Source organism: Saccopteryx leptura, chromosome X (genome assembly GCF_036850995.1).
Source record: "Saccopteryx leptura isolate mSacLep1 chromosome X, mSacLep1_pri_phased_curated, whole genome shotgun sequence".
Lineage (NCBI taxonomy): Eukaryota > Metazoa > Chordata > Mammalia > Chiroptera > Emballonuridae > Saccopteryx > Saccopteryx leptura.
In genome coordinates this window covers 79,369,933-79,389,270 of record NC_089516.1, presented here as the reverse complement: position 1 = coordinate 79,389,270, position 19,338 = coordinate 79,369,933, and the positions used below count along the sequence as shown (strand labels likewise).

General features: G+C 37.3%; 1 protein-coding gene across 1 annotated transcript in view; it reads left to right on the top strand.

Moving 5' to 3' along the window:
- Positions 1 to 3,310: 3,310 nt before the first annotated feature.
- IL1RAPL2 (interleukin 1 receptor accessory protein like 2) overlaps positions 3,311 to 19,338 on the top strand; it is a 583,210-nt gene continuing 567,182 nt past the window's right edge. The window contains exons 1-2 of the mRNA XM_066357822.1: positions 3,311 to 3,359; positions 3,643 to 3,916. Coding sequence (XP_066213919.1) covers positions 3,311 to 3,359; positions 3,643 to 3,916 — 323 coding nt within the window. The remainder of the gene's footprint in view (positions 3,360 to 3,642; positions 3,917 to 19,338) is intronic.

Here is a 19,338-nt window from a genome sequence, read left to right as displayed (position 1 = left end):
TGAAGCAGAGGATAGGCATGCACTTATACTGGGTTTAATCTGTAGCAAGCTTCACTCCAACTGCAGAATTTTACTGGTTTTTGAATAAAAGTGTTTTTCTTCTAGCAATGCCTTATTTACACTTTCGGCTTCATCAGTGAAACCCAGTTAGGAAACCATCTGAGGGAGAAGCCAGTCTGATCAGAAACCACTTTTCTCAGAAGCCCGTCAAGGGCCAACAAAAACAGGTGCCACTGGAAATATAAACAGAATAGGGCGAGATTGCTTTCTGAATAGAGACTTGTGCTGATGAGGTCAAGCTTGACGGTTGGCTTCCACTGTAGGCTACTCAGTTCCACGGTGTCTCCAACTTATATAGACTGCACCCTTGCCAGTTGCCTCACAGAACTATTCATTCAGCTATTTGCCCAATGAGTAGAGAATGTCAACATGCAAGAAGCTGTGAAAGTATGGCCTGTTATTGCAAACTCTCTCTCATTACGGAGTGTGACTAGCACTGGTGACTTCAGATAGCACCATCTTTGATTCCTGGAATGGCCTTTGACCAATTGAATTTCATGTGATGTTTTTCTCCCTTCTGCCTTTCTGTCACCCTCTCACACCTTTCAGTGCTTAAACTCAAGGTTTCAGTCCCTGCATGTTGCCTTGCCATCAGATTGTCCAGGTCTCTTTCCTTATATGTCCTTCTTAGTTGGTTCACTAGTCCTAGATCTAAAAATAAATGCACTCTATCCTATTCCATCCCCTCTTGCCCCACTATTGGTTTGTTTTCCTAAGAGTAGAAAGTCAATAAAAACAAATTATACCATTTTTTGCAACCTAGTAGTGATCTAGAACCCCCTAGAGGAAGCTTCAGTATGGGAAAATATTTAGTGGCTGGTGGGCTTCGTGGATCCCTGGCATCATATTTGTCTACTTTTTGGAAAAATTTTCTCAGGTCTCTTCAGATGCCTTATATTGTTACCTTGTATTGTGAATACTAAAGTAAAAGAATAAAGGAGGTGATGTTTGGCAATAATTATCCATTATTATCTGTCCTCTGCCTACTGACAACCTTAAAACCAATACTCCCTCTCTGCTACCCAAAGCAAGAGAACATAAGGAAACAGTCTATTAAATCAAAGACATTTTGTTCAAATAGTACTTAAAAGAAAATGAATTCTTGGTGAAATCTCAAGGTCTGTGTGATAAAGCTAATTGTAACAGCAGTTAAATGTCTTCAACTGACTTTGAGCATGATTGTTGTGTCTGAGGAGCAGATATTTTGATTATCTTCAATTACAATCGTACTTTGTCACTAATGGGTGAAACAGGCCATTAACATTGTAAAGGTATGGATTATGCAAAAGATGGTTTAAAGGAGGTAACTAAAGGGATTTAGCAAATGGAAGGACCATTCTGAAAGTTTTTTTTTTTATCAGTTAGATAATTACAGAGGTTGAATCTACTTTGCCAAGATAACATTTTTAATTCAAAAATACTTGTTCTGCACCTTAGGGTTAGGGGAAAACAAAACCGTGAATATTAAAGAGGTTTTTTTTTTTTAAATTTATGCCCATGTTTTCTTTCTGTTAATGAACTTTTGAAATAAAGCTATGAGAAACTACATATTTCTTTTAAAATATTTATATCGTTACCTCTCAACTGTGTTAATTCATTGGAACAGTCATACAGATAATCCATAAAGAGGAATAATATAAAAGTAATTCAAATATGATAAACAATATTAATATTAAGTATTAAATATTAAATTTGCATTTGATCTAGAGATGTATCACCTGCAATTTATCATGACCCAGAATGTTTAACTTATGCAGATTTTCCTCTCTGTTTTTGACAGTTATGAGAGAAATGACACGTAAATGACTGATGCCAGGGAGTGAGTGAAAAAACCCCCAAGATATAGCCAGTAATCAGCACATTCTTAGTCTAATACAGATGTGCTTTCTTGACTTCAACAATACACAGTCCGTAGTGATGGATCTTGTGCCATTTGATTCTTGAAGAAAGTTCAGATGCCCTACAACATAAATTTAGAATGAGTTGTTTATTTACCTGTCTGAAATGGATAGTTCACATATTATAAGAAGATTTGGAGAAGCTTATAATTAAAATTCATATGCAGCAGGGCAGTGAAAAATAAAACCAGACAGATTAGAAACCACAGAGTTCAAAAACTGTCTTGGGCCCTAGACCCCTGTGAAGATCTAAGAAAGAGCTGTGGAACATCGTCCCAGAAAAGTTTAACCATGCATATAGGCACATTTTACTAACGATCGAGAAGTCTATTCAGGTACCCTTACCCCTCTGTGTTCTTGAACCTCATGTAAAAAAAAAAACCCACCAAAAAACCTCTTATATAGAAAGCAAAATTCTGAGGTAAGATAGTTATTACACTTGAGCATTGCATTTAGCTTTAAGGTTGCTGTTAACTGAGATTGAAAGAGTAACATGTTGGTTTATAGAGTTCTCAACATCTAAAAGAAGGATACAGATCAGTTCATAAATTATGAAACAACTTTTAAATGATAGTGATTATATAATTTATGAGAGGATTATTTTATAAAGGTAATCAAGTAATATTAATGAATATAGCATAATATGATGCAACTTCTGAAAATATACAACTGGAGGTAGAATTTCTATGCTAATTGACTGATTAGCATATTAAATTAACCACAGTGTCTCATTTCCAGACCTTATGTAAAAGAGGGAATTTACTGTATATGTCTTTTTTAATGGTAGACTTATCAAGCTAATATTATTTGATTAAACCTGACATTAATATAACATAGTCCCATGAGCACACACCAGCAGCAAGGGAGGCCTAAGGGTATAAAAAGAAATCAAATTGTGATTAAATGTCTGCTATTAATAGGTCATACTATGGAAAACTGGCATGTAGATAATGGCACATAATTATTTTAGGTTTCTACTACTTCCATCCTGGGCATTTACTTTCTCGAAAACATATAAAAAGTGTAGTGGTGCGTGTTGGTTTTAAGCAAAGGTAGTATAGTGTAGGGGTTAAAAACACAGTCACTGGAATCAGAGACTGTTTTTCTACCACTTATTAGCTGTGTAACCTTGGGCAAAGTAACTGAAATCTGAGTCTCTTTTTTCTCATCTGTAAAATAAGAATAATAAAAGTGTCAATCTCAGGGTTGTTCCTAGGCTAGACAGGAGCCCTGTGGAAGTATTTGTTTTGTGGGGCTCCTGTCTATATAATCAATTTGAGTCAACTAAAATCAACATGTCAATGTCACTCTGGCAATTCAATCTCACACTGTGTTGGCATTGGGACCAAACAATGGGGCCTCAGGCAAACCCCCGAGGCATGAGTCCTGGAGCTCCTTTGGGTACCTAATCAACCCAGGCAGGCAGAAGGTTATACCATACAGTATTGGAAATAATCAAAAGGCACAGGGGTCCATCAGGAATACTGCTTGCTCAGGCCTATGAAAGACATTGCTCTGCCTCATAAGACCACTGGGAAGACTGAATGAGGTGATCTATGTAAAGCAATTGACATAGTGCCCGGCTCATAGTAAATCCTCAGTACATGTTGGCAATGATTGTTGCTCATAGCATTATCATCTACAACGCTCACTGTATCTCATACCTCATCTGGTTTTCTTTCAGTGGATGGATGCATTGACTGGTCAGTGGATCTCAAGACATACATGGCTTTGGCAGGTGAACCAGTCCGAGTGAAATGTGCCCTTTTCTACAGTTATATTCGCACCAACTATAGCATGGCCCAGAGCACTGGGCTCAGACTTATGTGGTATAAAAACCAAGGAGATTTGGAAGAGCCCATAATCTTTTCAGAAGTCAGGATGAGCAAAGAAGAAGATTCAATATGGTTTCACTCAGCTGAGGCACAAGACAGTGGGTTCTACACTTGTGTTCTAAGGTGAGTGTGTGCATGAAAATATTGCTCCATTCCATAGCTGGTAGCCTTTTGATTGGAGCTGTAGTGTGTTCAGATGTTCCTCACCTCATACAGTAGGTAGGGTTTTGAAAATTTGTAAGAAATGCAGAGATTAAATAAATTCAATTCTAATTATTGAAAGTACATTGCAAATTGTGTACAACTTTCATAAAACAAGACTCACATTTACTGTGTGTGCTTATTTATTTAGAAGATTGTGTGATTAATTTCTTCCCCAACTCCACTGCTGCCCCAGGGCCTTATTAACAGTTGCTTTTGCATAGAGCCAGTTGGTTCAATGGTCTCCCTATCTGGCCATGAAAATAACTTTAAGTATCACTTAGGCCAATGTCTGTCCTTAATTTTTGATGGAAGATAGCTTCAAATGCTGTTGGGAGATCTTTTTACCAATGAGCTACTGTTGAGATTCTTCATAGTATTGCAATGTGAGTTTGGGTCCACAGTTTTGAAATATTCAGCATGGACCCCTGTAAACACACAGTCAGCCTGAGTTCCTAGGTACTATGCAAGGAAGATTTCACATACAATTCTTGTATGCAAGAAATGTACAGTGAAAAACAATCTTTTTCCCTACGGATTCCACAATATGTATGCTCTTCCTTCCCACTCCACGCCAGTGCTAAAATCTAGAATCTAGAGTCTCAGAGAAACTGCACTAGGTATTGAAGTAGGTAGCTGATATGACCTTTAAACCACATTTCAATGCTGCCATTTTGGGAGCCTCTGATCTTGCTCACCAGGGACCTGCATTCTAATATTTTATTTTACCTTCTTAGAAATGCAGACCCTTCCTATTTTTGTCTACTGTGGCCTTTGTCTGATGCTAAAGCTATGTCACCTCTTCATCAAAAGAACTTGGAAACCCCTAGTGAGGGCTTATTGTTCAAAAGGCTGGGAGAACAAGGTGTTGTATAAATAGAGAACGCTCTTGATACTCTTAGAATCACTTTTATATATTTGTGGAGGGAGTTTGGGGGAAGCAAATAGTGAGTTTAGTTTTTGTTTGTGGTGGGCAAAACCTACAGGATATTAGCAGAACTAGAAATCATTCTGATCACAACCTTAGTGATAATCAATATTTCACCTACTTGGGCAGCTTTTGGCAAAATTGGTAGGTGGGTTTAATTTAGCCTCTGTAACTGACACTATATTCTTTAGTGTGCTGTTACCCTGACCTGATTTCCCACTGTCCATCTCCCACCCTCATCAAATCCTGCCAGTCAAAATAGAACTATTTCCCCCTCCAACTCCATTTACTTTTTGTTGTTGTTATTTCTTGTTTTCACAAATCTAAAATTTTATTTGCAAAGCCTCAGCCCACCATATACATTCACAAGTGGAACTTCCCAATGCCCTTGAAATCCTTTCCTGTAGCTGTCCCTGTGTTTCAAGTACATATGAGTTGACTGTCTTTGTATCTACCATAGATAGCCTCTAAGTCACTGGTCCTCAACTCACATCTAGCTCAATAGAAGAAAAAGGGATGGTATTCCACTGAGCAGAGGCTTCATTCAAGTATAACTAGTGATCTATTAGTTAGGGATTTGAACTGATATATGTGGGTGAAATTTTAAATATTATCCTTCATGTGTGCCTTGATAAGAAAAAAAGTTTGGGAACTGCTTTTCTGAAGGAAGCAACAGTGTTTTGTCAACTTAGACATATAGGAATCTCTTCTAGAATGACATAAATAAAGTAGGTAGCATTTGTTTGTGAATAATAAACATGTTTTTCAGATCTAGCAGTGGCTACTGATTCCAGATATGTGCAAGTGAGAAAGTCAATTCATAGGTGTGATTTTGTGCCATTGCCAAGAGCATGACATAGTATAAAAGGCTCTGAATTCGGCAATGTCTATATTCACCTAAAGTCTCTAATTTGATACCACATTAACATAATCATGGATAATTTTATATGCTTTATTGACCTCATTAAAATTACTCTATTGCTGAATTATTAATGTCATCCCATTAACATTAATAAAAATTTATAAAAAAAATTACTCTATTGATTTTTTGTGTGCTTAAAAATGCAGATATGAGGTATTTATTAATATTCTCCCCTCAATTGAATCATAGCAAGAAAAGTTTACTATTTGTTATCTTTCAGTAGCTAATTAATCTTTTATTTGCTTGTTTTTCTTTGGCCAGTCTCAAGAGTGATTTGTTGAATTTTTTAGCATGTTAATTGTTTGGTAATAGCAAAATTGTGGACAAGTGAGTCATATTTTGAGGAGCAGTTCCAGATTAAGAATTACTGTCTCCCTCCCTCTATTCCCACCTGAATCTTTTTAGTGGAGGAACTTGGTAGGAAAAATGAAGAAAGTAATCTTATTTGACAAAATCTCACACATTACTTTCTCAGTAAGTTGGTACAAGGGGTGACTTAAGCTATGGATGAAGATAATGTATTCATATAATCTTGAATTGAACTCACAGCTATTGAAAAGAACGATTAAATATAATTGAACATCTGTAGACATTTGTGTATTTGGGGATCACAATATTCAAGTGCAGAGAACCTGTTATCGGTTCAAAAAACATTGTGACCATTTACGTCTCCAATTAAGTAGGCAGAACAAAGAAACTTCTTCTTAAATGGGAACATAATCAGATAATTCTTGGTCTTTGGTAATTATTTAAGTAAATGAGGCTCTCAAAATATGAATGCCTCAAACTTTCTAAGGCTCCTCAGGGCATTTATCAGCTCTGAGGTATGACTTTACCTTGCTATTCATTGCATTTGTGTAATTCTTACTCCAGAAAAGCAACATCGCCTGAAGAGTTGAGGGAGGTGGAGATATTTGAAATAAGAACTGCATCATGTTACTAATTATTGAATCTGTGAAATGAGTACATGAGGGTTCATTATATTGTTATTTTTATTTTTAGTATGTTTCAAATGTTTTATAATATAAAATAAAAATAAATAATTGTAAGTGTAAAGTAATTGTGCCTGATTTTAATGATCCTTAAATGATCCTGACCTTTAAGTAGCTGTGCAGGATATATTAAAGAAGTTTACATTTCAAAGAACAATCACTAAGCATTTGTCATAGGAATCACTTTATGTCATATTGCAAAAAAACCTATCTCTTTAAAAAGAGAAGTAATTGTCTTATCTTCCTAAGACTCTAAGAAATAGCTTTTATCACTTTCATCCTCCTGCTCTACTCCCCATCATGTTTGCCAAGAGATTTTAAGGACAGTGCGCATTTCTTATAATGCAATTCCAACTTAACTATTGATCTTTAAAAATAGGAGTCAAAAGTCAGTTAACTGGGCAGCAATTTCCAGGAGAGAAGATAATTTCTTGTAGAAAAAAATTAGAGTCTAGATCTTGAAGAATTAATTGACTTCAGAAAAGGTCAAGATTGTGCAGGATCTTGAGAAAGTGACAACGCCTTCTCTGGCCTATGTAGGCTAAAGTGTAATGTGATCAGTTTTTTTCTACATATTTTTGGTTTTAAGTGAGAGTGCCTCACTTACTTATTTTTTGTAGCAATTTTGCATAAAGGAACACTTACGTAACCTGAAAAGTTTATTTTCTAAACCTTCAAAATTTAATAATCTACTTGTTTATAAAATTGTAAGTAATTTAAACAACAAAGTAGTGGAAATTTGTATCTATTTTTATTTTATTAATAGTGAATTTCATATGCTGTAATGTTTAAAAATATAGCCTGACTGTTGTTCATTAGCTCAAAGATATAATTATATAGTACAATACCTACATAATTTATACTCTATTTAGTTTGTTTATTGGGAGGAAGCAGATATTTAGAGTTTAGTCAGTTAGCAGAGTTATCTACTTTGTAAGAATTAATGGATTATATTTGATAATCATAAAACAAGAATTGATTTCAAATAATTACTGGTGAGCTAGCTGACATTGGTATTCATTTTGTTGTTTTTTATCTCTTTATCATTACACAACCTTAAGTGTCTTTTTGCTCTATGTTTGTTTTCTCATATCTAGATTTTAACTTATTGCTTGAGTTGCAAATTCAAAAATATTTTCAGGGGCCAAGAAGTAATAAATGATTATGGCTGGCCATCTGAAACATTTTGGAGGATTGCGGACTGTAACAATCCCTCCATAATTTTATTTTCATGTATTTTATTCTTGCCACCACTTCTAGCTCACTCTTTTTATACCCCAATTCCACTAATCTATTGTGCTAACCCAGAGTTGCAGCTTATTGGTCCCACGATTTTTTTATTCCACTTTGCTTTATTCTCACCTAGCATAGTTTACATCCCATGAACAATCATTTTTATCACTTCCATAAATATCTTCTTGATTTGCTTGGCCCTTTCTCCCTTTATCTTACTTATTTATAAAAACCACACCACTGTTTAAACCCAGCCCTTCATCTACACTTGTATCTGCTTCCTTACTGCTGAACTTGACAGAAAGGAAATAAATAATGTTATCTGGTCTCACTTTAAATTTGTCATCATGAACCTCAAATGTACCCCTAATGCTGCCAAGTAATCATACTATATAGTCTTATTCCATTCATTCTCCTGTCCTCTTAGATGACTATTTCACATTGCCTGCTCTCCTGAAACTTCCAACATCTCCTCCCCTTTCTTCCTAATTTACTAAAAAAAATAGAAGCAATGAAGAAAGAACATCCACTACTTCTATTTGTCTACTGGCATCGGTACTTACATACTCTGCTTTCAAGTTTGTTAACATTGATGGACTGTTCTTGCTCCTATGGAAGACCAATCGCTTCATTTGTGCAAACTCTCTAGAAAACTTTTGACTTTGATTCAATATGACCTTCAGCAAATATCAAAAAGCATTGTTGTTTCTAAATAAAATATTGCTTTAGTTAATTTACTTTATTTTAGAGACAGATGTAGTCAAATTTGACTTGCTGGTGTATAGATAGGTCATTAGAAAGAGGAAAATCAACAGAGACTCCTTCCTTGGTCATTCTCTTTCACTACTTTGATTGCTTTTATCTCAAATGACAAGCCCATTGAGAATCACTACTATTTTTTCTAGAGATAAAAATTACTGGTTTTGACCAAAACATTAGCACCCTGTGAAATTTCTACTTTCTTTCCTTACCCATTAGTGCTGGTTTTTCTTCCAGCAACATTGTTTTTAAAGCTGTCTTTTAAACTGTTCATCTCACTAAGCATGCTAACACAATGATTTTTAACTGCTGGTCCACAGACCAGTGATGTTCTGATATAAATTTTAGGGTCCAGAAAAGTGCTAACCATCCATATGTTATATGAAGATTACAGAGTCTATAATCATTGGGTTTATTCAGCCACGGTTGAAAACCACTGAGCTAGTTGATCTAATAACCTAGTCAGTACTAATGTGTCACTCATTTTGTACTACGTACGTGCCCCTTAAATTCAGGACAATGCCTTAATCCAGCAGACAATTTTACTCTCAAGAACTTCTTGCAGCATGGCTAGCTGAGAAAGAAAATAGTTGGGGGAAGGCAGTTTCTTTCTTTCTTTCTTTCTTTCTTTCTTTCTTTCTTTCTTTCTTTCTTTCTTTCTTTTCTTTTCTTTTCTTTTCTTTTCTTTTCTTTTCTTTTCTTTCTTTCTTTCTTTCTTTCTTTCTTTTTTTCTTTCTTTCTTTCTTTCTTCTTTCTCCTTCCTTCCTTCCTTCCTTCCTTCCTTCCTTCCTTCCTTCCTTCCTTCCTTCCTTCCTTCCTTCTTTCCTTCCTTCCTTCCTTTCCTTCTTTCTTCTTTTCCTCACTGGATTGCTTATTTACTATCATAGAGTTTTGCTTTTTTTTAAAAGCTGAAAATAGATTTGTAGTTACAAAGTGGTGATAGTTTTCTGTCATCAGTGAACTTAGGGAACCACTTTGTCTCTGCACTACTCACAGAGAGCACAATTGCAATCTAAGGAGCTCTCACCCTCGTTCTCGTCTGAGTCCTCAGGTGGGACAATGAATGGAAGGGCAACAATCAGAATATGATGATAGATGTAGTACAAAACCATCCCTGAATCACTGAGTGGGTAATCTGGGGAGCTGGGGAGCCATTTTCCTGTGCCATGGGTCTCAGCAGTGACCCTGGGTCCACACATGATGTGCTTGGATGTGTCCTCCCCACTTGGGCTGCCTGACTCACTTGGGCCAAGGACTTCCATGGCAATGCTGGTGGACCACAGACCCAAGAACTGGAATGAGAAAAAGCCACTGTGTCCCTGAGCATTTGGAGCTTTCTCTTAGGCTTTTCGGTTGGCTTCTTTGGTGCTTTCCTTATGGTGAATTCATGCGGCCACTTGCTTCTTTTTCTTTGGAGGTGTTACACTGGTCCCTGACCAAGCTGTAATCATCCAGTTGCTTTTTCTCTTAATGTTCTCAATGAGCCAAGGTTTGTCTCTTTGAAGATTGGAGTTGCAATACATCTGAGGAAAAAAAAATTATCTTAGTTATTCTGAGTGAAAATATATCTATTTACCATCAACTGGATTCTCAGAGTCTTTAATCATCCCTACAGGTTACCTCTAAGGGGATTATATATAGTTTCATATGAAAATCTATATTTCGCCACCTTTCCATAAATACTGTCCCTTGTGAAATAGAGTTATCCCTTGAAATGAAATTCTTTCAGTAAATCATTCTCCTTGCTCTACTAAAAAGATGGTCAAGTCACAGAGAAGGTGGGAAACAGAAGGACTTTCTCTGTAACCATCATCCTGTTGTTCTCTGGCAAATAAATAGAAAAGTTATTTGGACCTACTTTGCTAAATCCATTCTACTGGTAGATGAAATTCTCCAGCCTGTCTGATTCAATGATTCTCTGTATGCCCCTCTAGCCAAGAACCTCCATCTGGAAAAGATCTTGGTTGGTGATCACTGAGTCTTTATTGTCACTCCAGCACACAGATGTGAAGGTGTTGTCCTCCACTATCCTCCAAAGCTTTCTTTGGAAGAAGAGCCTGCAAAGACCTTTGTTTCTTTCCATGTTATTGGCACCTTGGTTTGGGTCCTGTGGTTGCAGGTTGACACTGGTGCTTAGATTGTGACTCCCAGATTGGTCCCCATGTCTTCCCAAAGTCTCTCTTGGATTTATATCTGGATCCAGGTATTATATTGGAACCCCCTTGTTGGCTCTCCATCTACTGATGGGGCTGGCATGTCTTCATCTATCTCATCAGTAATCTAACTAGCCATGGCTAAGCTCAGAGATGCCTTTGGTCACAGCCTCTGCCCACTATATATTTTTATTTATTTATTTATTTATTTTTGTATTTTTCTGAAGTGAGAAGCAGGGAGGCAGAGAGACAGGCTCCCACATACGCCCTACTGAGATCCACCTGGCAAGCCCACCAGGGGGTGATGCTCTGCCCATCTGAGCTGTTGCTCCATTGCAACTGGAGCCATTCTAGCACCTGAGGCAGAGGCTGTGGAGCCATCCTCAGTTTTTCAAGCCAACTTTGCTACAATGGAGTGTTGGCAGCGGGAGGGGAAGAGAGAGGACAAATGGAGGGGGAAGGGTAGAAAAGCAGATGTTTGCTTCTCCTGTGTGCCTGGCCGGGAATCGAGCCTGGGATTTCCACACTCCAGGCCGACACTCTACCACTAAGCCCACTGGCAAGGGCCAGAGAGATGCCCACTATATATTGTCCTCAAAATTGTAGAGTCCTGATTAGGGGTTGACCGGCTGCAAAAATCACTGTTGTGTGATGTCACAAAAATGGTTCAGCACTGGCCTAAGAGTGGACCCTGTTAAAGTATGGGAGAATGGAAAATGTAGGGCCTCCAGCTTCTCTCTTTTTATAAAATTTAGTAAAATAGGGTTCAGATCACCAGAAAGTGCTCCCATATGCTAAGGCAGCCTGTCTTGTACCTCTGGAAGAGCATCATGTATGTAGCTATCTAGTCTTCCTGGGTCTACTATCTTTCATTTCCCATCAAGGACATTTTTCAAGTTAAACTGTTGTGGTTTCATACTCCATCTTTATGATCTTTGCTTTTCATATGGGCATCCTCTGATAATTGCCTCCCCCTGGTAAAGATGAAGGATTAGCCATCTTGACCCAGGGACCAAATCCAGTCTGCCATCTGCCTTTGTAAAGAAGCTGTATTGCCACACAGAGCTGCCCACTATTTATGTGACTGCTTCCACACTGAAATAGCAGTGCTGAGTCGCTGAGACAGAGGCAATATGACCCACAGACTAAAAACATTTATTGCCTAGTCCTTTACAAGAAGACCTTGCAGACCTTTAACATAGAACATATAGACAAAGGTGTCGAGGACAGATTCTGACTGGGAGTTCACAGACAAGACAACCCCTTGCTTTTCAGCTTTCAAATGCAGTCTTTTCTTAAGGGGGTATAGCTTTTGAGAAAATGGGAATTTGGAGTTTCCTTGGAAGAGATGTGTTTTCATGGTTGTTGATTACCCATCCCTTTCCCAGTGACGTTTTCTTCTTTATACATTGTCCCTGAGGCAGATATATTGCACTTCTCTAGAATGCTGAGCAGGACAGCTGCAGGGACTTAGCCCAGCCTCAGTGTGTGAAAGCCACGTTATGCTCAGCTATAAGTCCTGATTTCACCCATACATCCTTGGAGAGAAAAGACACACAGTGCCTGTATCATATAGAAATTCAATATATACTTTATATTCCAGATTTCCTCCCACTCTACCTATAGTGTGATACACAGAGCCTCATCAATGGAATGGTCTTTTGTCCTAATGAGGCCAGGATTTCTTGGTTTTGATTTTCAGTAGAAAACTCTCCTCAGTCTATATTTTTGGATCCCCATCCTTCAGTCTTAAATGTGAGCATCACTAAGGGTATACTGTTGGTCCTACAAAATTTTTCTTGTGCAATTTATATCTATTCTTTCCTGAGTTGTGATTTTATTCTTCAGTTCTAGACTCAAGTTTGTTGTTTGTTGGATGCCTATAACTAGATTCCCACAACTGTCTCAAGCTCAGTGTACTCAGAACGGAACTCATTACATCTTTTCCCAATTTCCTCCCATATTCTGTTTTGGTTATTGGCACAACTTGATATTTTCTTCACCATTTATATCTGTTCAATTCCAAGTGTATGTTGATTCTACCTGAAAGATCTTCATTTAACTGCCCAAGTGTTGGTATTTGCTGTCTTCCCCCCAGACTACTGCAATAATCTTTCCAGTCATCTGACTCCAGGCTTGCACCCTCTAAAATTAAAAATGAGTTCTCATAAGACTCAACAATACCATTTAAAGATATTTATCAAAATGACTAATTTGAAAATATATATATGCACCTCCTTAAGTTCATTGCAACATTATTTACAATTGGAAGATATGGAATCAGCAACCTAAGTATCTGTCAACAGATGAATGGATACATATGAAGTGGCATTTATATAAAAAATATTACTCAACAATAAAATAGAGTGTAATCTTGCCATTTATAACAAAGTAGAATGACTTAGAGGGTATTATGCTAGATGAAATAAGAGTGAAATACAAATACTGTATGATATCACCTCAATGTGGAATAAAAAAATAAGTAAATAGGAAAACAAAGCAAAATAAGAACAGATTCTTAGATATAATAAAAAGGTTATGTTTGCTAAAGAGGATAGAGGTGGAGGATAGGTGAAATAAGAAAGTAGTGCTTAAATCATAACAGAATAAAGTTTGTAGAAAAAGAATACTCAGCTTGTTTCAAAGGGAATCTTGTCTCATGGTTAATTTGTAAAAGTTGATGATGAGTTAATATTTCTATTGTTTTATAAAAAAGAAACCAGCCAATCTGATTTTGTAAAGATGTTTCTTTACTATCTGCTGTCTTTACCAGGATATCAGACATGGGTTTGTGCCTGCCCATAGGCCCTGCTGTCTACCTAGTGTTAGATAGTCAAAGAACAAACAAACCATGATTAAGTCTTTGAATATGGAAAGACCTAGTTGAGAGATTGGATAAGTGGAGAATTTTGAAACAGAATTGTGATGACTGTTAAACAATTTTATAAGTGAAATAAGTATGGGAAGGTGGAATAGAGGATGATTTTAAGGAATCTTTCTTGAGAATGTAGGTGATATGACTAGTGATGCCTCTAATCATGATAGCTATTATAGGAGGAAGAGCAGTCTGTAGGGGAAGGATAACAAGTTCAGTTTGGGATTTATAATTGTCTTTATGATAGTCATATAGAACCATAGTTAGATGATTCTGGATTGGAAAATAAGTGAGAGGACAGAACTGGAAAGTATTGTAGGCTTGAATATTTTCAGCACTTACTGTATTTCCTCATGTATAAGATGCTCCCATGTATAAGACATACATTAATTTTAGGGCACAAAATTTGAAAAAAAATACATAAAGTTATTAAACTTAAGTTTTATTCATCACAAAATTCATAAAACTCCTCAGCACTGTCAAAACTCCCACCCATTAGCTTGTCCTCATCTGTGTCTGATGATGAATCCCTGTCTTCAACAATTAGTGCAAAAACAAGCATGAAAAAGCGGAAAATGAAGTAAAAAAGTCTACAACCGTTGTATAAGACACACCCAGTTTTTAGACTCCAAAATTTTCGGGAAAGGGTGCGTCTTATACGTGGCAATTATGGTAGTTTATTGTTGAAACCTAGTGCTTAAACAAAATTGCTGGAGATGAAGGTTGGAGGGAGAGAAGAAAACACAGACAAACAAACAAAACAGAGGAAAGAATCCTAGGGTTTGGACAGAGATGGACATCATTTTGAGGATAGGACGAGGCAGAAAAGCCAGTAATAGAGTTATAAAGAATGATCAGAGAAGCAAACAATAATGAGGAGGTCTTAGAAGTAAGGAGAGGTTTAGAGAGTTGAAGGAGTTACAAGTTTCAAATCATGCACAGAGGACAGAGAGGATGAAGATGTTTAGATTTGGCTAATAAGATACTCAGTGAGTCTATAATAGCAATTCAATAGAATGATGGGACAGAAGCCAGATGATAGTGGGTCATAGAGTGAAATTAGAGCAGCACACAGAAAATTTGAATGTTGATAAGTTTTTCAAAATCTCTGAAAGTAACAGCTATGGTGGGTTGGCAGTGGTCCAAAAACAGATCATGGAGGCATAAGGTATGACAGCATAGTTGTTAGAGCACTTGTCAAATACAGTTTTCAACACAAAAACAGGGAGAAAACTATGGCATCTACTCTGTAGAGAGGAAGGTAACTTCATGTAATGAAACCTGAGTGATTTTGAAGACCTTGCAATTTAACTCAGGCAATAAAGCAAAACCTTTATAAATGAGATGGGAAGTAATTATGAAACAACATATTGGCAGATATGAAAATAGCAATGTAATCTAAATAAGAAGAGTGAAGAAGTATTAAATAGTTATTAGAGTCAGTGAAATTTTTTTTTTTGTATTTTTCTGAAGTTGGAAACGGGGAGGCAGTCAGACAGACTCCCACATGCACCCGACTGGGATCCACCCAGCATGCCCACCAGGGGGCCGATGCTCCACCCATCTGGGACGTTGCTCTGTTGCAACTAGAGCCATTCTAGCACCTGAGGCAGAGGCCACAGAGCCATCCTCAGTGCCCGGGCCAACTTTGCTCCAATGGAGCCTTGGCTGTGGGAGGAGAAGAGAGAGACAGCGAGGAAGGAGAGGGGAAGGGTTGGAGAAGCAGATGGGTGCTTCTCCTGTGTGCCCTGGCTGGGAATCGAACCTGGGACTCCTGCATGCCAGGCCAACACTCTACCACTGAGCCAACAGGCCAGGGCTAGAGTCAGTGAAATTTAAGGGGACTTTTTTCTGGAAGAGCGTTTTGTTGTTTTTAATATAAACATCTGGGTTCTCCACAGAAAAACTCTTTGGTAATGGTAGGATGTATAACAGATTGACTTTCTTAAAATTGTCTTCAACCACACAATAAAGTAGGGATCACTCATACTTTGGTAGATGTGATGGTGGTGGAAGGGAATCTATTAAATTTACCGTGATAATTTCCTTGTCTTTGCCTACAACTTGTTATTTGCAGACAGATTTTGAACTACATAGCCTTAAGTGGCTGCATGCAATTGCTTTATTTGAGACTGGTGACTTGAATTTACAATTGGAAATATCTATAGTCTTCAGTAATAAATGGATGAATGATCACATTTTTAAAGTTTTTTTTTCTTGAGTGGGTATCTGATTTAAATGCTGAGCCCCACCAGAGCAAAGGGTAGGTTTGCATAAAGCGTTAGAAAATATAGATAGCATCTCCTTCTGAAGTGAAGTGCTGTCATGCTTATAAGCCATTATTAAAAGATTAGTGTTTCCAGAGCTTGGAATTCTTCTCCTGTAATACAATTTACCACTTGTATCTGGACCTCTTTGTATTGTCTTCTAGGAGTTGGATTCCGAAAGGAAACACAAATGTTGATACCCTGGTTGCTTCTATTGCCGTGAATAATTAATTGTCTACTATGACCAAGGAGTTTCTTGTCTTCTACCAACACCCATGAAACTTTCAGGCTAATGTGTTAGTTTGAAAGTATGGTAAAATCTTAGACCCTTCACTGTTCTTAACACTTATGTAAATAACAATGCAAAAAGGATAACTGTTTTATTATCCTCATAGTATAGGTTCAAAAATTAAACCTCAATGAGCTGTCCAAAGATCCATAGTTAGCACATAATAGAGCTAGGATTTGAATCCAAGTCTCTCTAATTTCCAAGGCCACATTCTCAAGCAGTGAGCTACTCAAATCCAGTTCAGTTCAAGTCTCTGAGTTTACCTTGTATCCAACTGCATCATGAACCAGAAAAAAATTATTTTGGGATAATCCTGAGTCTAAGATGATCACCATCATCACCATCATGCAAAAGGCTGTGCATTTTTGTTAGGAGGAGAGAAGAACAATTAATAAATTGTTCTTTGCTCATACCTCCAATGAACTTTTGTTTGCTTACCAATTGGGTGTCTTCCTAATGAAGAAAAAGTACATAAACTCAATACCTTTAATATTGACATTCTTATAGACTAGAGCTGTCATCCATGAACAATGAAATACTTTGTTAAAAACAGACCAGAATAAAAAGACAAACTAGGCCTGACCTGTGGTGGCGCAGTGGGTTAAAATGTCAACCTGGAACACTGAGGTCGCCCATTTGAAACCTTGGGCTTGCCCGGTCAAGGCACATATGGGAGTCGAATCTTCCTGCTCCTCCCCCTTCTCTCTCTCTCTCTCTCTCTCTCTCTCTCTCTCTGTCTCTCTCTCTGTCTCTCTATCTCACTCCTCTCTCTCTAAAAAATCAATAAATAAAATATTAAAAAGACAAACTACTACACATAATGGGAGAACATATTTGAAAATGTGTCTGATAAGGGGTTAATAACCAAAACTTATAAAGAACTTGTAAAACTTAATACCAGGAAGACAAACAATCCAATCCAAAAATGAGCAAAAGAAATGAATAGACACTTCTCCAAAAAGGACATACAGATGGCCAATAGGCATATGAAAAAATGCTCAACATCACTAATCATTAGAGAAATGCAATAACCACAATGAGATATCACCTCACACCAGTCAGAATGGTGCTCATCAACAAAACAACACAGAATAAGTGCTTGCAAGAATGTGGAGAAAAGGGAACCCTCCTGCACTGCTGGTGGGAATACAGACTGGTGCAGCCACTGTGGAAAACAGTATGGAGATTCCTCAAAAAATTAAAAATCAAACTGCCTTTTGACCCAGCTATCCCACTGTTAGGAATATACCCCAAGAACACCATAGCACTGTTTCAAAAGAAGAAATGTACCCCCATGTTTATGGCAGCATTGTTCACAATAGCGAAGATCTGGAAACAGCCCAAGTGTCCGTCAGTGGATGAGTGGATTAAAAAGCCTTGATACATATATACTATGGAATACTACTCAGCCATAAGAAATGATGACATCGGATCATTTACAACATGGATGAAACTTGATAACATTATATTGAGCAAAATAAGTAAATCAGAAAAAAACTAAGAACTATATGATTCGATACATAGGTGGGACATAAAGATGAGACTCAGAGACATGGACAAGAGTGTGGGGGTTATGGGGTGGGAGGGAGAAGAGGGAGGGGGATGGGGGAGGAGAGAGGCACAAAGAAAACCAGTTAGAAGGTGACGAAAGACAATTGGACTTTGGGTGATGGGAATACAGCATAAGCAAATGGCAAAATAACCTAGAGCTGTTTTCTCTGAACATATGTACCCTGATTTATCAATGTCACCCCATTAAAATTAATAAAAAAAAACAGACCAAAAACAAACAAAACCTGAACTCTTCACAACTCTAAATATATCTAATTAGAGACTAAAAAAGGCAAAAGTGAGTTTTGCAAAGATCTTCAGTTCTCCCAACTTCTTATTGTTGCAAAAATACTTTAATGATTGTATTAAATTTATATCTGTTTTTCAATATATTTTTATAAGCAGGATTGCACATAACAGGTGCTCAATAAATGTCATTTTAGTGTATTTAAAAAGTTGTGACTCTTCATAAAATTGCATTAGGAAATTGGTCAGAACTTTAGTTCTTGTCCTTTTTATTAAGACTCCTTTTTGGAGAAGTTTTAGGTTTACAGCAAAATTGAGAGAGATACAGAGATTTCTCATATGCCTCCTGCCCTCACACATGCATGCACTATTATCAACATGTCCCACCAGGACAGCACATTTGTTACAACTCATTACCCTACATTGACACATCATTACCACCTTAAGTCTATAGTTGTCATTGTATTTCAACTTTGATGATGTACATTCTATGCATTTGGCCAAATACATAGTGACATGTATCCACCATTATAATATTCATACAGAGTATCAGTGCCCTAAAAATCCTCTGTGCTCCACCTACTTATCCCTGCCCCCTACCCTTTGGCAACCACTGATCTTTTTGCTGTTTCCATAGTTCTGACTTTTCTAAAGTATCATGTAGCTGAAATCCTATACTGTGTAGCTTTTTCAGATTGTCTTCTTTCACCTATTATATACATTTAAGGTTTCTCCATACCTCTACCTGGCTTTTTAGCTCATTTCTTTTTAGCATTTAATAGTATTCCATTGTCTGGATGTACTACAGTTTATTTATCTATTTACCTACTGAATTACATTTTAATTGCTTCCAAAACTTGATGTTTGTATAGACATAATTGTTCCACTTCTTTGGGTAGATTTGAAAGAGCATGAATGCTAGATCATACAGTAAGAGTATGTTTAATTTTGTAAGAAACTGCCAAACTATCTTCCAAAGTGTCTGTAACATTTTTTTTTATTATTATTAAGTGAGAATCAGGGAGGCAGAGAGACAGACTATGACATGTGCCCCGACCGGATCAACCCAGCAAACCCCTACCACAGGGATGCCCTGCCCATCTGGGGCTGCTGCTCCATTGCTTGGCAC